Below are 22,295 nucleotides of genomic sequence, written 5' to 3' on the forward strand. Positions count from 1 at the left end.
GACTCCTGATTTGGAATATTAGGCTTTAGGATTAGCACGTGTGTGGCCATTCAGAGGTGACAATGTATATGCAAGGATGTGTATGTGTGAGATCAATTCATCTTTCTGTAAACTGGTTTGCTAGCCATCTTAGTGTGGCTTGTTTCTTGGCTATCCTATGTGAGCAAATGTAAGCAATCATGGATTTAGGAGCACCTGAATTCCCTTACTCAGTTTTGTTTTCTTTTGTTTTGCCTAATGGTGAACTGACACATTGCTTAAATTGTCTGTTCACCCATTCCCCGCATCTCTCTGACAGCGGCTTTATTTTTTGCCGCCTCTGCTGTAGTGAAAATGTTCTCTCTCAATGGATACTGATGGCCATTTTGTTCCAAATTCAATGGCGTGTGTGTGTGTGTGTGTGTGTGTGTGTGTGTGTGTGGTGTATTTTCTTGGTGTCCTAGATCTCTCCACTGTATTTGACATTGTTGATTTCATATTTAAAGAGGCAGAGATTTCTAGAGGCTTTGGAGCCAGGCACACTTGAGTTAGTCTTGGCTTGGCGATGTGTTGAGCTGGGTCACCCTGGGCAAGATATTGGGCTTCTCTTAGCCAAAAACACTCCATCTATGAAAGGAGATATAAATAGTGTTTATGTCATGGGATTATTTTGGGTTCATGAGATAATGCACTTAGTCTTCAGGATAACGTACTTACAGCACTTTGTTCCTGGCACATAGTAATCATTCAATAAATACTAGCTATTACCATCATAGTTCGTAAACATCTCTCCAGCCCTGACCTCTGTCACATAATACCAACCTAGTGGTTCACTGTTTTCTCTCTCTCTCTCTCTCTCTCTCTCTCTCTCTCTCTCTTTTTTTTTCTATTTCTATCACTGGTTCCACTTGGTCCTTTTTCCTTGAACATATGGATTTAAATGCCTGGTTCCTCCCTGCTGTTTTGAGGCTGTCTCTAACTTTTGTTGTTAACTCTACAGAAAAATGTAATTCTTTTCATCTTCAACCCTGTCCTCTTCCTTGCCTCGAGCCCCAGTGATCCCTCAGGCGTTCAGCTGCCTCATCATTTCTAATACCCATCCATGGTCTATTTAGCCGTTCCACACAAGTTAAGCTAAACACATGTATGCAAACAGGTATTAGGTGCCAAATGTGTGCCAGGAATACTAAAGACCAGAGGATATAAAGATGATTCAGAAAGGGCTCCCATTCCCCAGAAGTTGTTCAGTTTTGTGGTTTCAGTTATTTTAACTCTAATGACTCCCCTCTTTCTGCCTTCTCAGCAGTTTCTCCTCTTCAACCTCCCTCAGAAGTCTTCACTCCACAGCTCCCTAATGCTTTGAACCCACCCCACTCCCCAAGAGAAGTCACCATCCCTGCCCTCAGCCTGCAAGGAGAGTCTGTTCTTTCTATACCAAGTTCATACTGATTAGCCTTATCCCCCAGCAGGGGTTCCATTTTATATATTCTCAATCCCCGTCAGATTGATGTAGGGCACGGGACACATTGGCTTAATGCCACAGAGATACTTGTAGATTAATTCAGATATAGCAAAACAAGATTTAGAATAATACCAGCTTAATGAAAGGAGAAATAATACTAACCCTTTATATTTGTATATATTTTGACTGTTTTCAAAAACAGTTGCTCATAGAACATCTCATTTATTACATAAACTCCAGATTCTGACAGTTTTAGTTGCCCTACAGTTGTGGGGTGGCAGTAGTGTCCAGGGATGTCTGAAAGACTAAAGTGGAAAAGAGAAAAGGATCTTAAGAAAGATCCTAATACTCAGGTCAGTATCCCTGATGAACATAGATGTGGAAATCCTTAACAATGTATTAGCAAACTGAATTCAATAATAATAATACCATGATCAAGTGCTATTTATTTCAAGGATGGTTCGACATCTGTAAATCAGTTAATATGATATACCACATTAACAAAATGAAGAATAAAAATCAAATGATCATCTCAATAGATATGTGACAAAATTCAACACTGATTTATGATAAAAACTCTCATAAAAGTGGGTATAGATGGAAGGTACTTCAACATAATAAAGGCCACCTAAGACAAGTGCATGGCTAACATCATACTCAGTGGTAAAAAGCTGAAAGATCAGGAATAAGACAAGGATGCCCACACTCACCATTTCTATTTCACACGGTATTGGAAGTCCTAACCAGAGCAATTAGGCAAGAAAAAGAAATAAAAGGCATCCAAACTGGAAAGCAAAAAGTAAAACAGTTTGCAGCTAACATATTAATATAGAAAGCCCTAAAGATTCTATCAAAAAACTGTCAAAACTAGTAAATGAATTAGGTAAAGTTGTAGGATATAAAATCAATACACAAAACTCTGTTGCATTTTTTATAGTAAGCACAAACTGTCAAAAAGAGAAATTAGGAAAACAAGCCCATTTACAATTGCATCAAAAAGAATAACACATATAGGAATAAATTTAACCAAGGAGGTGAAAGACCTATCTATTGAAAACTACAAGACATTAACAAAATAAATTGAATAAGACACAAATAAATGGAAAGATATTCCAGTGCAAAAGCAATCTTGAGAGAGAAGAACAAATCTGGAGGTATTATGCTCCCTGATTTCAAACTATATCATAAAGCAATCAAAACAGTATGGTATTGGCATAAAAACATACCCATATATCAATGGAACAGAATATAAAGCCAAGAAATAAACCCACATATATATTACCAATTAATTTATGACAAAGGAACCAAGAATATACAGAAGGGAAAGGACAATCTCTTTAATAAATGTCTTGGGAAAACTGGACATTTACATCCAGAAGAATGAAACTGGACCACTATCTAATTAAAGACTTGAATATGGGACTTAAAACCATAAAACTACTAGAAGAAAATATAGGAAGGAAGTACCTTAGCACAGGTCTTCAGGATTTTTTAAAAAATCTGACATAGAAAGCAAAAACTAACAAAAGCAGAAGTAAACAAGTGGAATGACATCAAACTAAAATGCTTCTGCACAGCAAAGGAAACCAGCAACAAAATGAAAAAGCAACTTCCTGAATGGAGAAAGTATTGTAAACCATGTATTTGTTGAAGGGCTAACAACCTAAAATAAAGAACTCATATAATTTAATAGGAAAAAACAAAATAGTCCAATTAAAAAATGGGCAGATCTAAACAGGTATTTTTCCAAAGAAGAGATGTCTTGGACAGAGAGTACCTACACTTGTGAACGTACCCTAATGTATAAACTGGTCAAATTACTACTCACTAAGCACCTGAAGCTAAGGTAACATTTTGTGTCAACTGTACTCAAAAACAAAAACAAAAAGGAACATTCAGATAGCCAACAAATACCTGAAAAGATTTCAAATTATAATTATCAGGGAATTGCAAACAAAAACTAATGAGATATCACCTCACATCTGTTAAATAGCTATTATCAAAAAGACAAGAAACAACAAGTGTGGGTGAGGAGGTGGAGACAAAGAAGCCCGTATGCACTATTGGTGGTAGTGTAAGTTGGTGTAGGCACTGTGGGAACCAGTAGGGAGGTTCCTCAAAGAATTAAAAATAGAACTATCTTATGATCCAGCCATTTCACTTCTGGGTGTGTGTCCAAAGAAAATGAAAATGCTAATTTGAAAAAACATAAGAACCCCGAAGTTTATTGTAGCATTATTTATAATAGCCAACATATGGAAAAAGTAATCATTGATGGATGAATGGATAAAGAAACTTTGTCACACACACATATATATTATATACATATTATATACATACATGTGTATAGTATATACTGATATTACACCAAATAATTTTTATATTATAATTATGAAAATATATATACAAAATCATGTAAATTATACATGGTTGTTATTATTATATAATATATAATTATATATTATATTATTATTATATAGGTTATATTATATGGTATATAATTATGTGTACCAGTTAGTATACATCATGCCATGGTATAATATATATAATTTTGGTATATATTATTATTTATATAATGACATAATATTTTGTATAATATATAATGTTGGTATTTTATGTATTTTTAATATATTTATATATATAATGAAATATTACTCAACCATTAAAAAAATAAAATCTTGATTTATAACAGATGAACTTCGAGGGCATTTTGGCAAGTGACATAAGTCAGACAGAGAAAGGCAAATACTATATGATCTCTTTTATATGTAAATCTGAAAACAAAAACAAACAAACAAAGAAACCCAAGCTCATAGTTACACAGAACATATTGGTGGGTGCAGGAGATGGTGTAGGGGATGGGAGAAATGGGGAACATTTTTGTTAGTTTAAATAAATTGAATAAGAAATATATTAAAAAAGACTCATTGTGTTCTGTAACATGAATCATTTCTAACTGATGTAGGAATGTTAGAAATACCGACTATAGATGAGGAGAAATCAGAGCTGATATCTTGCAATTGGGGAACAAAAAATTGAGAATCCTACGACTCCCCCTTAGACTCTTCACCCTGTTGCTAACAGCTGTCAAGAATCCATTCTGCCTCTTGGAAAAGATGTAGAGAAGGATTTCGAAATCCATGGCACCAATAAGAAGCAGAAGGAATCTTTTTGGCCTGCTCTATTAGCTATTTCTCAATTTATAGTGTCTTAAAGAGCTACATTTTTTAAAATAAGAACTTTATTTAAACTCTACGAGACACCTATTTTGTATTTCTTCCAATTGCTTCCTGACATATGCACAGTTTGTTACTTGTAAAAAAAAAAAAACAAGTAGAAAGCAGTTGTATGGGTTTTTTAAAAATCTAAGACACAAAAGAAACTCCGTTGTGCTTTAAATGAACTATTGATTTGGGGTTCATTTAACTTTAGCAGCAATAAAGACTCAGCATGTCTTCCCTGCATCATTCTGTTCATCCTTTTCCCAAACTACCTAATGAAACTTTATCCATTAGCATTTCCCGTTTGAAGGGCTAATTTCTCAGCCGAAGCACACCAACTGTGTCTACAGCATTTTCTCCGACAAAATAATATACCGTGACACACAATACCTAGAGCTGATCCAATCTATTCATGTTTCTCCAGTGCTGACCAATCCATCCATTTACCCCTTTCCCAGATTGATTATTTGCTCATAATCATTCAAATAAGAAAGTGAAAACACAATGACATCTTAATGTTCAGGTTTAACTAGAGATCAAAACCTACTGGTGAGCAAGCCGAAGCCCAGGCAGACTGCGTAAGTATCGCTTTTGGAAAGTCATTCTTGGTGCCAGGAGGTTCATTTACTATTCTTGTGACATCAAGGGAAGCCACAGCAGAATAAAACCACTGGATGGATGCTTCTCAGGTTTGGGCTTGAAAGGAGGACTACAGAGGGGCTGACCTTCAATATTTTGGGATTGTCTGTTCATCTGTCAGAACATTCTGAAGCTGGCCCAGGGAAGAGCACAATGAGTGATCACAGAAGAACTTCTTTTTAAAAATGAAGCTATTAATACTTAGGTTTGCAGGCTGGATAGAGTCCTAGGGACACTTGAGGGTTATATATTTTTTTAATTTAGTAACACAAAAAGAGTGCTTTTCCTTGCAGTTGGCACTTACACTCTGAGCCAATTAATTTTGTGACTTTGCCTCTTCTCTTCAAAAGATTGCTGGAATGTTTTCAAAAGAAGAGTGTTTTTCTGAGACTATTAGTCTATAAATCATCATTCTTTGGGGGCCGAGTTGGATTGCTGGTGGGATCAGAGCAGTCTCCTCCTGGAGACCAGTGCTGCCAAGCTGGGCCTGTTCACACACAGGACTTCCACACCTTCTTCCGATTTGCTCACCGTCTGCCATGTTTGTGGGGAAAAGGCACCAAGAGCTACTCATTGCCACTGCTTGGTTGTCCTCAGCAATCTTTAGTAAAGGGCCTGGTCGGCATGCCCTGGGCTGAAAAGAATGCTGAGTCAGCTCACAGCTGGTTCACAGGGTGTGGCTCCAGGTTTTCTTCAGGAGGGGCCCATGAGAATGGGAGGAGAGATTTGGGGCCATAACTGTGGCTGAAGAAATGTGTGACGCTAGGTTTTGGTAAGCCAGCAGGAGGTGTGCTTAGTGGTTTACTTCCTACCAAGAAATAACCATCTGAGTCTGTATGGAAGTGCCATCATAAGAGAAATGTGTCTCCTTCAAAATATTTGTATTTATCAGACTTTCAGTAGTGAGAAAGTCAGTGTCTTTCAAAACACTTATTGACAACTTACAGCAAGTTTTGGATGATAACAGCTGAGGTCAGTTTGGAAAAACAAACAAGCTTTCTTTAATGCTTCAGTGTTTGCCACCATACCCGTGTCAAGGGGAAAATGTGGGCTTCAGAGACAGACAGACCCTCTCACTGATGAGATGTGTGATGCTCAGAGAAGCAAAGTCTGGCTTCCAAACCTCAGTCTCAAACCTCAGCTTTGTGAACTGGGGTGAGTTACACAAGTTTTCTCAGCCTCACTTAGTTTGTCTGTGAAATGGAACAAATATTATTAGAGTAACCACCATATTCACCGTCCACACCAGACCATTTCTGAGAGAGAAGAAAGGCTGTGAGTGCCTGAGAACCGTCAGCATCAATGGGGACCATTCTAGCCAAAGTAGACATGTGATCACCCACTGGGTTTCCATCGGGAGGGTATGAATATGGTATTTGTCACATGGGAGGCACTCAACACACAATTAATCTTTGTTCTCTCCTTTCCACTTGTCTTTTTGTTCCGCTTCCTTCATACCATTCAGCTGGTATCATGATGGGAGGTCAAACACAAAGAACAGTTTGGGATTAGGACAGACTATTGTTCTCAACCCCAGAGCCAGAGTGGCCTTCTTAAAATATCAGTCAGATTATGTCACTCTTCTGCTCATGACACTCCAAGGTTGCCCTGCTTACCAAGAGCAAAATAAGTTGCCATGATTTTTACCAAGTCTGCTTACCTTCTCTCCAACTTCAGCATCAGTGTTCCTTGAGAATGTCAGGCAGGCTGTCTCCTGAGCCCTTAGAACTCTGTCCTTCTGTCCCATTTGCCAGCCTGTGCCTTCCCCAGGCCTCTCCATGGCCAGCTCCTACACCTCTGGTCAGGTTTCTGGTCTAAGGGACCTTCTCAGTGAGGCCTTCCTGGAGACCTTCGATAAAATAAGAAGAAATTCCACTTCTTCCCCACCTGGGCACATGTCTCTACAGCTCAAAGGTATTTCTTTTTCAGCAATAAGTATTTTCAATGAGGAGACACATGACGCTTCAGTCCTAAAACCGCCCACGTACATGGTCTTGGTCCACAAACTTCAGTGCAGACTGAAGTGTCTGCACATGTTTAACACTGAATCTCATTTACCATCTGTTTCTGAGATCGGATTTCTTTGGGCAGTTTGTATCAACATGATCACACCATGATGAGTGCTGAGAAAGCTTAATTCTTGGTGACCTGAGAGAAATCACTAACACAGTCCATTAATTAAATCAAATTAAAGCTTCAGCTGAGGGGTTTGTCTTGGGGAAGTTCAGCTGTGCTTCCTGGAGATCTCTGCAGGTACCAGAGTGAATGCTCATCCCCGGAGGTGGTTCCGGCAGCCTTCAGCGCTCATCAGCATTGGCAGGTGGCTCGTGCAGAGAGGAGCTGCATCCTACCGGGTGGACCGCAAAAGGCCTTGGAAGGCCAAAGCCATTCACTATTACCTAGAAGCATTTGAGCATACTGACTAACAACATGGCACCCGGAAGTTCCCCCATAGATAATGACATTTCATTTTTCTGATTAGGAAAGTCTTCAGAAAAAAAAAAAAACCTTCCATTCACTAAAAATATTGTGTGCACTTTGATGGGGATGGGGGCACAAATCAAAGTTCATGGTCTTCTAAGTGTTTTCTTTAGACTCTGATTATTTGTTTATGACACCCAAGATTGGTCGACCTGGGGTGTTTGGAGAGTTTGTCTCCTAGGATGGAGAAAAGGGCACTGAGAGATCATGGCCCCAGGGTTGCTTGTTGGCTGCAGAGAGTTGGTCCAGAGACCATTTGGCACCACCATCTCTAGATTGGAGAACTAAATATTTGGAAGGGCCTGAGCATGTCATCTTCCAGTTAGGAACCTACTTAAGACTTAAGGTCCTATGCATTTCACTGAAGTATGCATGTATTGATGCCCAACCCAAGGCATGAATCTGTGTGTGTGTGTGTGTGTGTGTGTCCATCTACACACATTTGCACAGAGGCATGTCTCTCTAGGATAAGTCCCAAAAGTCACCACCCAATGACAATTAGAGCAGTGTACCCTGAGAGGAGAATGGAAGTCTAGAACATTAGGAATACAGCTAGAAGAATGAAATTTTTATGTACCTCTGTTGTTTGATTGATAAATGGGGGATTTTTTTTTGGCAGCATATTGAGAACTCCTGGATGGTTTCTAACACTGCTGGGCCATACTGCACAAGGAAGATGAAGCGACATTTCAAATGAGCTCAGAGAGGAGGTGTTGTTAGCACAAGTCGGGCACGGAGGGCTTGACCATGCCAAGTCCCTGTCCTCCTTCCCTCCTTTAGTCTCTTTCTGGGACTGCTGGTGCTCCCTGGACATTCTAGGGTCAGAGTCTGGGAGGCCAACGTCCCTCATCCACTCCTACACATACCGATCCTGGAGAAAAAGCCCAATGGCCAGAAATAGGTGGACCCTGAAAGAAACTGAGGATTGAAAGCAAAGTTGAGGGCAAAAGAGTCTGGGAAGGTGGCCTTGGTTTAAAGCGTATCTCTGGGTGTGGACAACCACGACCCTTTCTAGATGGTTCATACTGGAGTGATCCTTTGGCCAACCAGTGGAGATCAGTACACAGCACTTTTGAATGGATGAATGGATGAATAGGCATTCATTTATTCAGTACTATTCAGTAAACATTGACATGTACTAGGAGCTAGGGGTTCAGAACTGAAAAAGACGTGAGCCCTGCACTCACAACATGTGAGACTGAGGAGAGGAGACCGAAATGCCCAGTACACAGGTAAATGCATTCCTGGGTGTGGGGGTGTGTTCAGTGAGAGGGCGTGGCTTTGGACCACAGACAAACCTGTGAGCACAGCCATTGCTTGGTATTGCGCTGGTTATTTCAGGTGACTTTCATAGCAGAATCACCAAATATTTTTTCATGATTTATTCAAAATCACTCTGAATTGAGAATGTTGCTTGCCTTTAGGGCATTCCTCTGGCAGTAGTTGCTTTAATCTAGGTTGTCCTGGTGCAATTATTTTATTATGAAGTTCTAATACTGATGAATGGTAGACTGGGATAAGGCAGCAGCCTTCTTTCCATATTTACTTCTGGGGCTGACTTTATTTGGTCAACGTTACTTCTTTAGTTCAGTCTTGACATCCTAGGCTGGGTTCGTGGTGGTCCTTTCTTCCCCAACCACACGCTGGGCCTCCATGACCCTGTGAGTGTATAGACACAGTGTTAAGTCTGATGGCCAAGGACCATCAGTTTTGCAAATGAACTTCTGATGCCTAAATATTTAAAACACTCCATTCCGGTAGCTTTGTGAGAAGGCTGCCTATTTATTTGTTTACCTGATACCTTGGGTAATCAAGAAACGGGCCACGAAGGGAATGAAAAACTTCTTGGCATGATAAAATATTAAGAAACAATCCTTCAAATGGAATCCTTCAAATGGATCCAATTCCTTTCCATGTTCATGCAAAAATCAGGTGGGTATGTATATAAGACAATCTTTCTAGATGGCCTCTGGGTTATTCCCTCTGCATTGTTTTTATCATCATGTCATGATTGTGATTTGAATCTTCACAATCAAAACTTGAGGGGTGCAAAAATGCAACCTTTTTCATGTTCCATAACTGATTAAAATCATACCTTTCCTTTTGGAGTGATAAAAATATTCTCCATCTTGATGATGGTGGTAGTTACAGGACCGATACAAATATTCCTCAAAACTCTTCAAACTATATACCTTAAAGGAGTGAATTTTGCTACATGGAGATCCTATCTCCACAAACATGACTTAAAAATAACCCAAGCCCCTATGGCCACCGATGACTGAAATCTTAATTGTTTTAACTCAAAATAGCTCAGTCACTTCCAATATAAAGCTTGGTTTATTTTGGTCAGAAATTGGTCCATTCAGAACTCTTGTTCTGCTCCCATCCCTACTTTGTGTGGATACCTTGGGTCCTGGATGTCATGCTCAGCTGTGAAGAGGGCCCTCAGCATTGCCATCCCTGAGCATCTCATTTGACTTCGTCTTTCAGTATCACCCCTCCCTCCTAACTTCTGCTGAAGGAGCACACTTCCTACCGTGACTTCGCTTTCTCTCTCTTAAACTTCCTGGGAAAAATCACATTTGAGGAACTTTTTTCAGCCCCCTCTCCAGCCATGTGACATCTTTAATAAATCCTTGTGGCTGAGGAATAGGGCGCCTGGGTGGCTCGGTGGTTTAGGCGTCTGACTCTTGATTTCGGCTTGGGTCATGCTCTCAGGGTTCATGAGATAGAGCCCGACATCGGGCTCTGTGCTCACAGTGTGGAGCCTGCTTGGGATTCTCTCTCTCCCTCGCTCTCTGCCCACTCCCTCCACCCCTCCACCCCGTTGTGCTCACTCTCAAAAATAAAGAAACATTAATTATTAAAAAAAGAAATTATATATATCCTGTGAAGCACAAACATACATATAGTTTTATATAACATTATAACATATTATATTATATATAATGTATAATTTATAACTATATTATATATAATATGTTATATAATATACTATATTACATATTTAATATAACTATATATATACATATATATGTGCTTGCTGCAGTGAGCAGAGGCTACGAAATCCAAGATTTCTTTCTTTTCTTTTAATGTTTATTTATTTTCAAGAGAGAGCAAGCACAGGGCGGGGAAGAAGCAGAGAGAAAAGTTGAGAGAGAGAATCCCAAGCAGGCTTCATGCTGTCACTGCAGAGCCCAATGTGGGGCTCAATGCCATGAACTGTGAGATCATGACCTGAGCTGAGATCAAGAATTGGATGCTTAACTGAGCCACCCAGGCACGCCAAGGTTTCTTGAAAGAAAATCTTAAGGATACTGTGTATGGAGATGTTAATGCTTGGAGTGGAGGCTGATAAGTCATCATTAACAAATGCTTGCACAGATTCTGGCCTGAAATGATGTTTGAGGGGGAAAATATCAGCCTACGGGTGAACATTTGAGGGGTTTTCTGTCACTAATGAGATGATGTTAAATCTTGTTTCGTGCGCCACAAGTGTGTAAACCCTAAGAGTGCTGAGGTTTGGCTGCAGTGCGTGTGCTGAGCGTTCCTTGAAAGATGGAGAAATATTTGAAATGACAATAAGTATCGGTAAATATAAAGAGGAAGGGGTTGAAAGTGATGACATTGGGGGGTGCGTGGGTGGTTCAGTCAGTTGGGTGTCCGACTTTGGCTCAGGTCATGATCTCAGGGTTCGTGGGTTCCAACCCCGAGTCGGGCTCTGTGTTGACAGCTCAGAGCCTGGAGCCTGCTTCGGATTCTGTGTCTCCTTTTCTCTCTGCACCTCCCCTGCTCATGCTCTGCCTCTCTCACGTGCGCGTGCTAAAAAGTGAATGAACATTTTAAAAATTAAAAAAAAAAGAAAGGGCTGACGTTGAGAACACAAGTGAAACCAAGCCTCCCTCCCCTCAAAATGGTGAAAATGTATAGTTTAGCTATGGAATGACTCCAATGACAGCTGTGGCAAACAGATAGACAGCCAACCATGCTCTTCGGTGCTTCGGGCAGACTTTGTCAGAGTGCGTAAGGCTCACAAGCAGCTGAAGCACCTCACTAATTGTCGGAAAGAAAAATTGAGCATCAACTATAGCAAAAAGAACATTAAGAAAATTGGGGGCAAAAATGTCCAATATTTATGGATAACCTAAACCAACAAGTTAACTCTTTTCGGTACTTTTAGCTAAATTGTGGTGATACATATATCAATAGTACTTACAATCTGGTGCTTTAAGAATGGTTGATTGCAGCCAAGATGATTGATTAGTAGTACTTGTCCTTGAACATGGTCCAGTAAAGTGATCTCTTCCATTCTGTATAATATCCGCATCTAGGAACCCAGCCTTGTATTTTTCAAGTATTTGAGATTAATTATAAATTTTCTTCTAACTCACATTTTCAATGTACTGTTGCACTCCCTCAGATGTCACCTCCCTGTGTGGGGTGCCCGTCTCTTAGAAGAGAGATAATTTGTTAGACTTTTACATTTTTACAAAAGTGCATGTCTTTTAGCTAGAACCTATGTCCCTGCCTTTAAGTCAACGCCACTGAGACCTAACTTTCAGGCCCAAGGATAGAGACTGAACAAAGGATTCTCTGAGATCTTCACATGCGAAGACTTGTTTAAAATACACTATAGTTTAAGGTGCGTCTAAGCAACATGTTTACTAAGCATTCCTTAAAGTCTCCCTTTGCATGAAGTTAATGGAATTTTGTATTGTCTTAAGGATCATGAGAAAGTCTGGAGTTAGAATCTATTGCTATGAATTTAGTATTTAAAAAATCTACATGCCTTTGTAAAAGAACTAGAGCAAATATTTAGTGAGTTATGTGATACTGTGCAATTAAAGTAGAGTCAATGTTAAAGATTTCAGCAAAATGTCTTTTTTTTCTGGGTGGGATTATATGTTTTCTTTCCATTTTTTTTCAGAATTTTTTTAAAATATTTATTTTTGAGAGAGAGAGAAAGTGAGAGACCGAGCATGAGGGAGGGAGGGGAAGAGAGATAAAGAGAGAGAGAGAGGAAGACACAGTATCCAAAGCAGGCATCTAGGCTCTGAGGTGTAAGCACAGAACCTAGTGTGGGGTTCGAATCCACAAACCTTGAGATCATGACCTGAGCTGCAGTCAGACACTTAACTGACTGAGCCACCCAGGCCCCCCTTTTTTCTTTCAATTTCTAATCCAAACTACGTAACTCTTTTTGATGTAGTTTGAAAATAAAATTTGGTGCTTGACTGTGATGTCCATTTTGTTCTGAATATGTGGTACATTTAATTCTCTTTGAATTTTCGATGACAAGCAATTTTTGGGGGGGTGCATAAGGACTAAACTGAATTTGTAGTGGTTCCTGGGAACACAGAGTTAAGAAATATTTTAGGGGCCACTGGGTAGCTTAGTCGGTTAAGCATCTGACTTTGGCTCAGGTCATGATCTCACTATTCCTGGGTTCGAGACCCGTGTTGGGCTCTGTGCTGACAGCTCAGAGCCTGGAACCTGCTTCAGATTCTGTGTCTTCCTCACTCTCTGCCCCTTCCCCACTCACACTCTGTCTCTCTCTCTCAAGAATGAATAAATGTTAAAAAAAAAAAGAAAGAAATATTTCAAGTGTGTGCAGGTAGCAGGCCAGATGCATGATTTTATCATGAGATAAGGGTTGGGGGAGGGCTGAGTGTCATTTTTTGTGCTCTAAGTATATAATCTCTGTCCTAAATAATTTTTGATATGTCCTTTTTTAGACATTTAACAATTAATTTCTTTTTGCTTTAGGTGTGTTTTAATATTTTGAATGTAATCATTTGTTTAAAAAAGTTGTAAACAAGTTCACCCTTAATCTGAAATATTGAAAACATCCACAGTAAACAGAAGCACGTCTTCCCTGTAAAGACAGACTTCCAATTGTGCTTGTCCATGTGGGTTTTCATGAAGAATTTTATCATTAGTTGGGCTTACTTCACTTCAGGCAGTTATCCAGGTTGGAAGACCGGATCTTCTTTATAGGAAGTTGAAAAGATTTCCTTGGTTGTCCTAAATTCATGAGAAGTGTTCTAATTTTCTGCTTAAGCTCAGCTGGGTTTCACTCTGGGGTATTTTGGAATATGTAAGACTGAACAAAGTAACTGATTTATCTTCTCTGCTTACACCATTTCCCAATATACCACATTTGTCTTTTTAAAGGTCAGGCATGATGGAAATAGGCAATGTTTCTCACTTACCTTGTTTTCTTACTTGCTGGATTTTCATGTCTGAGTTCTTTGGAAAATGTTAATGTGAATTTCTATAAATGCAACTGTTCAATTGCACAGAGTATGAGTTATAAAGCGTTCTAGGACCTGGAATAAAAAGTGTTCGTTGTGTCCAAGATATTATTCACAGTAGTCCTATCAGCAAGAGCAATCTCTTTTCTAATTAGTGACTTCTACCAGGATCTCAGAAACGGCATTAGTTCTAAGGTCAGGGTTAGTGGATTATAATTTGCTGGTACCTCATTGGTCCCATTTAAAAAAAATTGTATTTAAATTTGTATCTCTCTAAGATCTCTGTATTTTTTCTCTCACCAGAGTGCTATTAACAGTCTCCATTATGGCAACAGTGTTCTCCATGAAGGAGCTGTAAGAGTGGCCAGCTGTGACTAGAACAGTCAAACTTCAGGGGGAAAACTTGCCACTTTCATCTAATTAAGAGAGAGGACATTGTTTTTTTAAATACAACTTTTCATAATGCCTGTGAAAGTATAGTGGATAATGAAAGTGGGTAATTGCTAACAATAATTATTTCGAGACAGTAGCTCTGGGAATGGCTGAGAGTATGTTTTAATAGGGGTCTGCATAAAGAAATGAGCTGGTCCAACCGCCACAGTGAAACTCGTGTCAACTAGATTAGACAACGTTCCGACTGTTTTTCAGGGTGTCTAATACATTCAAAGAGAAAATAAAAAGTGAGAAAGATAATAGCAGATTTCTGACGTTTCAGTGGTGGTTTATGAGATCTACACGTACACGGGCAGGCAGCCAGGAGCGGAGACAGAGTCCAACGTCCTGATCAACCTCATTGGCACCAGAGGAGATTCAGGAACTCGGCGCCTGCATCAATGCAAAAATAACAAAGTCAAGTTTCGACGTGGACAGGTAATAGAAAGATCCCTATTGATTCTTACTTACCATCCCTCCTCTACTTTTTTTTTTTTAACTAAAAACACACACAGAATTCCAGAGGGACTCATTTGCTACCAATTAGGAAGTAAAGGGAGGTACAGTTGAAGCAAGGCTGTCGCACAGAGAGTTGTGACACTGAGGCTTTTCTTTCCAGGAAGGAACTTTCTTCCTGCCAGCACCGCTCAGCTGGGTTCCTACCCAAAGAACTGAGCCCCGAATGCCACGTGGCATGGTTTTTTAAATATATTTTTTACTTCTTTGTCTCCCATATATGTTAACACACAAACATGTAGTATGATTAAAGTGGTCTCATGTTACAAGGTCATGAGGTATGTTGTCACATGTGGGAATAGCAAGGTTGCCTGAAGATGTTCTTTTATTTTCGTTCCTTAGGGAGGGGACCTGCCACACAGTCTCTTCTCAGTGTGTGGGGTTCTCTCTGGAGCTGAGCAGAGGTGGGATTCACCAGGGACAGGGAAACCCTAAGTAACGCCTAGTGTTTTCTATAAAAACAAACACAAATCAAAAACAAAACAGCCAAGATTCTGCTTCTAGCTAGAGCAGTCTGGTTTATAACAAAGTAGCTATCTTGCTGACAGCTTGAAACATTTGATAAACACATTATAAAACTGGTTTTGAAGGCACTGGGCAGCGGCTAAGGCAGGGAGGGTATGAAGGTCCAAGATCCTGGAGAGAAAGGAGGTGCAGAGGAGAACCCTGATATTCAGGACCGCTTTCTACCATTTGTAAGTGGATGCTTAGAAGCAAGAAACCACTTAGAAAGTGCCCCCAGAGAGCGCCAGATGCTGTGCAGAGATTTAGAAGGTCTCAACGGGCTGGGATTCTTTCTGGACTTGCTGTAAAGATAGACCTTTGTAAACTCCCGCTTCAAACGCGGGACCTTTCTGTGAGTTTTCCCAAAGCAGCGGCTGGGGCTGGTCCTGTCGGGAGTTAATGGGGAGGTGATCCTGGAAGCACAGTGAAGGAGTGAATGGAGAGGAGAGGAGGAGAGAGGAGGAGCCAATTCAAGTATACATTCTAGAGGTCACCTCTGTTGGCAGCAGCGACCAGAACCCCGAGGGCCTCCATGGACAGACAGCTCCAATGGCAGTGGTGGCTAAAGCAGTCCAGCAGGATGGGGCTCGGTCCTAGGACCTCGCAGAGCCCTGCTTTCCTGCACACTCCATCTGCGGCTCCAGCGCACATCAGACCACCGAGGGTGCCAAGGCAAGACCGCGGCTGAGAAAACGACAAAATAACATTGGGAAGTTTTAAAAACTCATAAATTGGTAGAGCTATACTATGTTCCTGGATTGGGCGATTCGATTTTATATTATTCTCACTTTTTTCCTAATTGACCTGCAGTTTCAATGCAACAGCAATCAAAATCCCATAGCTTGCAATCTAATTCCAAAGTTTATGTGGAAGTGCAAAGAGTCAAAGACACCCAGACTAATCTCCAAGATGATAAATCTTGAGAAAAACAAAGCTAGAGGGCTCACACTACCAGATACTGAGATTTATTGCAAAGTTAAAGTAATGGAGACAGCATTGATTGGTACAAGGCAAGACAAACAGGACAAAGGAACAGAATACAGCCAGAAGAAGATTCACATGTCTTGATGGGCACCATCAGGGAAAGGCAGTAGACTGGATATCATCATAGAAAAACAGAAATAATGAGCCCTATTTTCCACTAAACCCCAAAGTCCATTTCATGCAAATTTAGGTCCAAATGGGAAAGGTAAAACAATTAAGTATCTAGAAGATAATATGAGAGAAAAATTCTCTGTGATCTTGGGGAAATAGGCTAGGATTAAAAAAAAACTTAATGGTGGCAAAATAGACATAATATGAAATTTACCACTTTAACAATTTGGAGGGAGGGAGGCGAGGGAGACAGTGGGTGCAGATGAGCTGGGGAGGGGCAGAGGGAGAGCAAGGACATCTGAAGCAGGCTCCACGTAGCCCTTGATCTCACAACCGTGAGATCATGCATGACCTGAGCGGAAATCAAGAGTTGGTCACTTAGCTGACTGAGCCATCCAGGTGCCCACCACCACTTAACCAGTTTTGAAGTGGCATTGTGTGCATTTGTTCACGTTGTTGTGCAACCGTCTCTACAGTCCACCTCCAGAGCTCTTTTCCTCTTGGAGGACCCAAACTATACCCAGGAAGGGATTGATCCCGTTCTCCTCTCTCTTTCCCCCTGCCCAGGTTCTGGCAATCACCATTCTACTTTCTGTCTATATGAATTTGATTCCTTTATGTACATCAACTAAGTAGAATCACAGAGGATCTGTCTTTTTGTGACTGGCTTATTTCACTTAGCACAATGTCTTCAAGGTTGACCTGTGTTGTGGCTGATGTCACAATTTCCCTTTTTCTTCTTTTAAGGATGAATAAAATTCCATTGTGTGTATATACACCATTCATTCATTTATCCATTCATTTGTTTATACATTCATTAATGTGAATTGGATTGCTTCCACCTTTTGGCTCTAGCGGCATTGTAAATAATAATGCTATGAACATGAATGTAGGCATATAGACTAAGATTTCAAAGACAAACAGAGAAAGCACCAAGCATATAGGAAAAAAGATCAATTTACCCCATTTTAATGAAGACTTATTTTTCTTAAGGCCCAATCAAGAGAGGAAAAAGGCAAGTCACCAAGTGGGAAAAAAGATATTGTAAAATATATCCTGACAAAGGACTTGTTTCCAAACTATATACAGAACACCAACAGATCAACAAGAAAACAGCCCAATTTAAAACACAGGCATGATGCATGAATATATCCTTTCTTAAAAAAGGATATATAAACAGTCAATAAAATGAAAACTGTACCCATCTTTACGAGTCATCAGGAAAGTACAATGAAAACCTTATAGGAGTGTCATGGTGCATGATCAGATGGCTCAAACCTAAACAGAATGATAATACCAAGCACGAGTAGTCCTTGTAGCACCTTGACTTCTCCTACAAGGAGGGTGCCAAGTGTGTGATGCGATAAGCATTCTGGGAAAGGAGACCATCTACAAGTGCTCTGTAACCCAGCAGTTCCCCAACAGAAAGGGACACGTATATATACACAAAGGTATCCACAAGAATGTTCTGAGGTTATTTGTAACACCCCAAACCTACAAACAACTATTATCCATAAGTAGCAGAAGAGGTAAATAATATGGAATAATATTCAGTACTGAAAAAAGGAATAAACTGCTGTTAAACAAAGCACAGTGGATGTATTCCTCAAAGGTTGAAACAGGCCAGGCGGAAGGAGAACATGGTGGAAGATTCTGTGTATGGTCCTGGACCTGGCAAAACGAATTGAAAGTCGGGGTAGTGGTTACCTTTGGGGGAGATTGTGTTGTGACAGGCCACCGAGGGATGCCTTGGGGGTGCTGTTAATGTTATATTATTTGCATGTATGTGTGCGTTGAGTGTGTTGTGTGTGTGTGTTTTTTAAGTTTATTTATTTTTGAGAGAGAGAGAGAGTGGAGGAGGGGCAGAGAGAGAGGGTAAGTAAGAATCCCAAGCAGGCTCCACACTGTCAGCACGGAGTCTGATGAGGGGCTTGAACCCACAAACCGTGAGATCTTGACCTGAGCTGAAACCAAGAGTCAGACGCTTATCTGACTGGGCCACCCAGGCGCCCCAAGTGTGTGGTGGTTTTTAATGTGTATGCTTTATAAGTAGTTCATAGTTTATTTTAAAACTTCATTTGTAGGGGCGCCTGGGTGGCTCAGTCGGTTGAGTGTCCGACTTCGGCTCAGGTCAGATCTCACGTTTGTGGGTTCAAGCCCCGTGTCAGGCTCTGTGCTGACAGCTAGCTCAGAGCCTGGAGCCTGCTTCAGATTCTGTGTCTCCCTCTCTCTCTCTCTGCCCCTGCCCGCTCATGCTCTGTCTCTGTCTCAAAAATAAATAAAACATTAAAAAAAATTAAAAAAAAAAAACAAAAAAAACTTCATTTGTATGTGTATGCACATGTAGGTATTGGGATGCACAGTTTGTTTAGAGGCAAAAGCTACTGGGAGGCAAGCCCCAGTGTTGGAGGGAGTACAGTCTGGAGGCAGACTGCCTGGGGCTGAGTCCTGGCTTCATCCCTCACTAGACATTGACCCTGGGCAAGTAATTGAACTCTCGATGTCTCTTTCTCTTTAACTGTAAAATAAGACAGTGAGTAGTACTTACTTCACGGGTTGTTCTGAGGATTAAATGTGTGAAAATCTGAAGAGTGTGTGTATGGTGAAGACAATATGAACTCTTATTATCACTGCTATGGTAGACTTAAATGTTATGACACATTTAAAAAATCTTTATCAGGCTTACTGAGACCGTGTTACTGAGGAGGGCAAAAATTATATTACCTGCTTGTCTATGTCTCACAAGGTTTAGTGTAGGACTTTACCTATAAAAAAAGTAAGTGGTAATTTTTTTATAGTAGTAGTAATAGTAAAATAATATAGCAATACACAACCATATAGTAATGAACTAACATCATACTAATAGTGCTATTGTTTTCCTAGAGAAAGAAAACCTCATGATGGCCATTCAGTGTATTTTCGTTATTGTGCAGGTTGATATTTTTTCCATTGAAGCTGTGTCTCTTGGAAAACTGAAGAAAGTTCTGATCAGTCACGATGGGACAGGTCCAGGTAAGATTTGTTTTCTTGGTAAGAAGTTTGTTTTGACAATTTATTAAAGGTAGCGTAAAAGGCAGGTAAAAGAAAAAGGCGAATGTAAAATTGAAATGAGAAAATCATTTGCTTTTAAAAAATTATGGTGAAATGAGGCTTTGTCAGGTTAGGCTTATTCTATGCCTTAAAAAGCTCACTGCTGTTACTCTGAAGGGAAGACAAAAGCTTTATTGAATGTGCGTACGGCCGCACATAAAATTGACGGACCCATTTGGCAGGGTTCAAAACTGTCTGCCACGTTTCCCACAGACGTGTTTCTCCTGGGTCCTCTGTTGCACACTCTTTGGCAAACCAGCAACTTGAGAATCATTTTTGATTTCTCCTTTTTCTCCATCCCTTCTCCCCCCTCCACATCTCTGTCAGTTCTACTTCATTAGCATCACCTTCTCTGGAAGAGCCATCAGCTCAAACCTCCGTGGTTTTCTCTAGAACATACTGCGAGAGTAACACTGGGTATCTTAACTTCTATCATAGCGCCTAAACCGTTTCTTACATTTGTTTCTATACTACTTTTTTACCTTCTGCTTGATTTTGAGTTTTTTGAAGTCTGGCATTATATTTAGTCATCTTTACTCTCTTTACTAATATAGTGCTTAACAGTATGGAACTTTAATTACGGACCATTTATTGCATGAATGAACTGACATCAGTGAAATGATTCTGAGTAAAACCCTTGGAAAGGAATGAGGAGAGCTTTAAAAGGCCTTTGTAGGAAAGAAGAATGTTTATTGTGGATGCACACCAAAGAGAAAGGAAGGAGAAAAGAGAAGGTAGCTTGTATAGAAAGGAAATGGACACATGGTAAAATGAGTTGAGGATCAAACGAGGAAATTATTAGGAAGAAGCAGAAATAAGAAATTAAACAGAAAGACACAATATGCCGCTTTCTCCACACGGTGTTGCTGCAGAGGGGTGTGACTTCTGCATTATTTTCATGGTGGATGGAAACTGACACCATCCTAACTTCATGCCAACTCTCCACCTCACCCAGGTCAAGGATTCGCAGGTCAGCTAAGGAGAGGAGAGGCTGGAGGCTGGGGCGTGGACCAGAACTGAGCTGTTAGCAGAAACTCCTAGCTGCTCCAGCCTCTCATGTCTGAAAACTGTTTTGAGACTCCCCTTGGAGATGAGGGAAGGAACCCCCAATACTGAAAGGGCCAATGTTGAGGGACTGATGCAGAGGTCACAGTGGCAATCCGAGGGGTCTGCTGCTCAGGAGAGGAAGCAGAGTCAGGGACGCCTATCAAGGGCTCAGCGGGCCATGTACAGGCTGCCAGGTCATTACCGAGGCTGGTTGGCCTGGCATACAATGAATAGATACAACAGAAGGAAAAACGAAAGAAACATTGAGATTTTAAATATGTTCAAGGAGCTAAATTACTCACATAGGAAATGCTTTGGACAGAGGACACAACACATTTCCAAACAGCAACAGTTTTTCCAGTGAAGCATCGAGCAACAAAATCCGTGCAGGTCTGGGACCGACTTCAGCTAAATCCTAAAGGCCTTTTTTTTTCTCCCCTTCTCATTTTTACAAAGAGAAGATACTTATCACATTAGTCTTTTAACTTAAACACAGTTATAGATGTAGATATCTAATCTCAAAGAGAAGAATAGAAAACCTCAGGAAAGCCCTTCCTTTTCAGCAAATTTTATAAAACTTCAGAATATTTAGGTTATCTGAGTATCTTAAAAACAAACAAATCAGACTCCAGGGTCCACCCCAGAGATTCTGATCCAGTAAGTATTGAGTTACCAGAAATATGCTTTTAAAATATAAATATATATTTTTATAATATAAATATATAATATATATTAAATATATAATTTTATGTAAATATTTATATTTATATAATTAGTTTAGGAGAATCTGATTCTTGTGATCCTCAAAGCAGTCACTAATAAGGACTACTTTCTCTTTTTAAATTTTTTTAATGTTTATCTTTTTTTGGGAGAGAGACAGAGCATGAGTAGGGGAAGGGCAGAGAGAGAGGGGGAGATACGGAATCCAATGCAGGCTCCAGCCTCCAAGCTGTCAGGACAGAGCCCAAAGTGGGGCTCGAACTCACGAACCGTTGATCGTGACCTGACCTAAAAACAATGCTTGACTGACTGAGCCACTCAGGCGTCCCTATAAGCACTGCTTTCTGATGTAAGACTTCTTTGTTGAGGGGCTGCTATGTGCCAGGCAAATGTGAAGAAGACGCAGGGGGTTGCTACCCTTCCAGGCAGGGCCCAGTGGGGGCAGACACATTGAAATAAACAAGTGTAATAAAATACAAATCATAGTCTGGGAGTGCCCCTCGGAGTGCTACGGAACATGTGGCCAGAGTACTTAGTATAGTTCAGAAGCCCTTGAAGTCCTCCCAAGCAGAGACGAGAATGTGTAGGCCCGGGGGGAGAGCTGTGTTTTGGTGGTACTCGGAAATCGTGCTGCTTTTCTCCGGCTGATGGGATTAGACTACTGGAAACTGCATTCAGGGGGATTGAAAGGGCAGGCAAACCTCCAAGATACCGTAGGTTCTGTTCCGGAACCCTGCAATAAAGCAAATACTGCAAGACAGTGAGTCGAATGGGTTTTTTGGCTGACCAGTGCATAGAAAAGTTCAGTCTATACTACACTGTAGTTTATTAAGTCTGCTATATATAGCATTATGT

The 22,295-nt window shown here is 40.4% G+C and overlaps 1 protein-coding gene across 1 annotated transcript in view; it reads left to right on the forward strand.

The window, feature by feature from the left end:
- Window positions 1-22,295, forward strand: part of LOC115279135 (lipoxygenase homology domain-containing protein 1-like) — a 138,699-nt gene that overhangs the window by 111,096 nt on the left and 5,308 nt on the right. Inside the window, exons 12-13 of the mRNA XM_029923679.1 lie at window positions 14,752-14,906; window positions 19,517-19,595. Coding sequence (XP_029779539.1) covers window positions 14,752-14,906; window positions 19,517-19,595 — 234 coding nt within the window. The remainder of the gene's footprint in view (window positions 1-14,751; window positions 14,907-19,516; window positions 19,596-22,295) is intronic.

Source organism: Suricata suricatta, chromosome 15, assembly GCF_006229205.1.
Source record: "Suricata suricatta isolate VVHF042 chromosome 15, meerkat_22Aug2017_6uvM2_HiC, whole genome shotgun sequence".
In the NCBI taxonomy this organism is placed as follows: Eukaryota; Metazoa; Chordata; class Mammalia; order Carnivora; family Herpestidae; genus Suricata; species Suricata suricatta.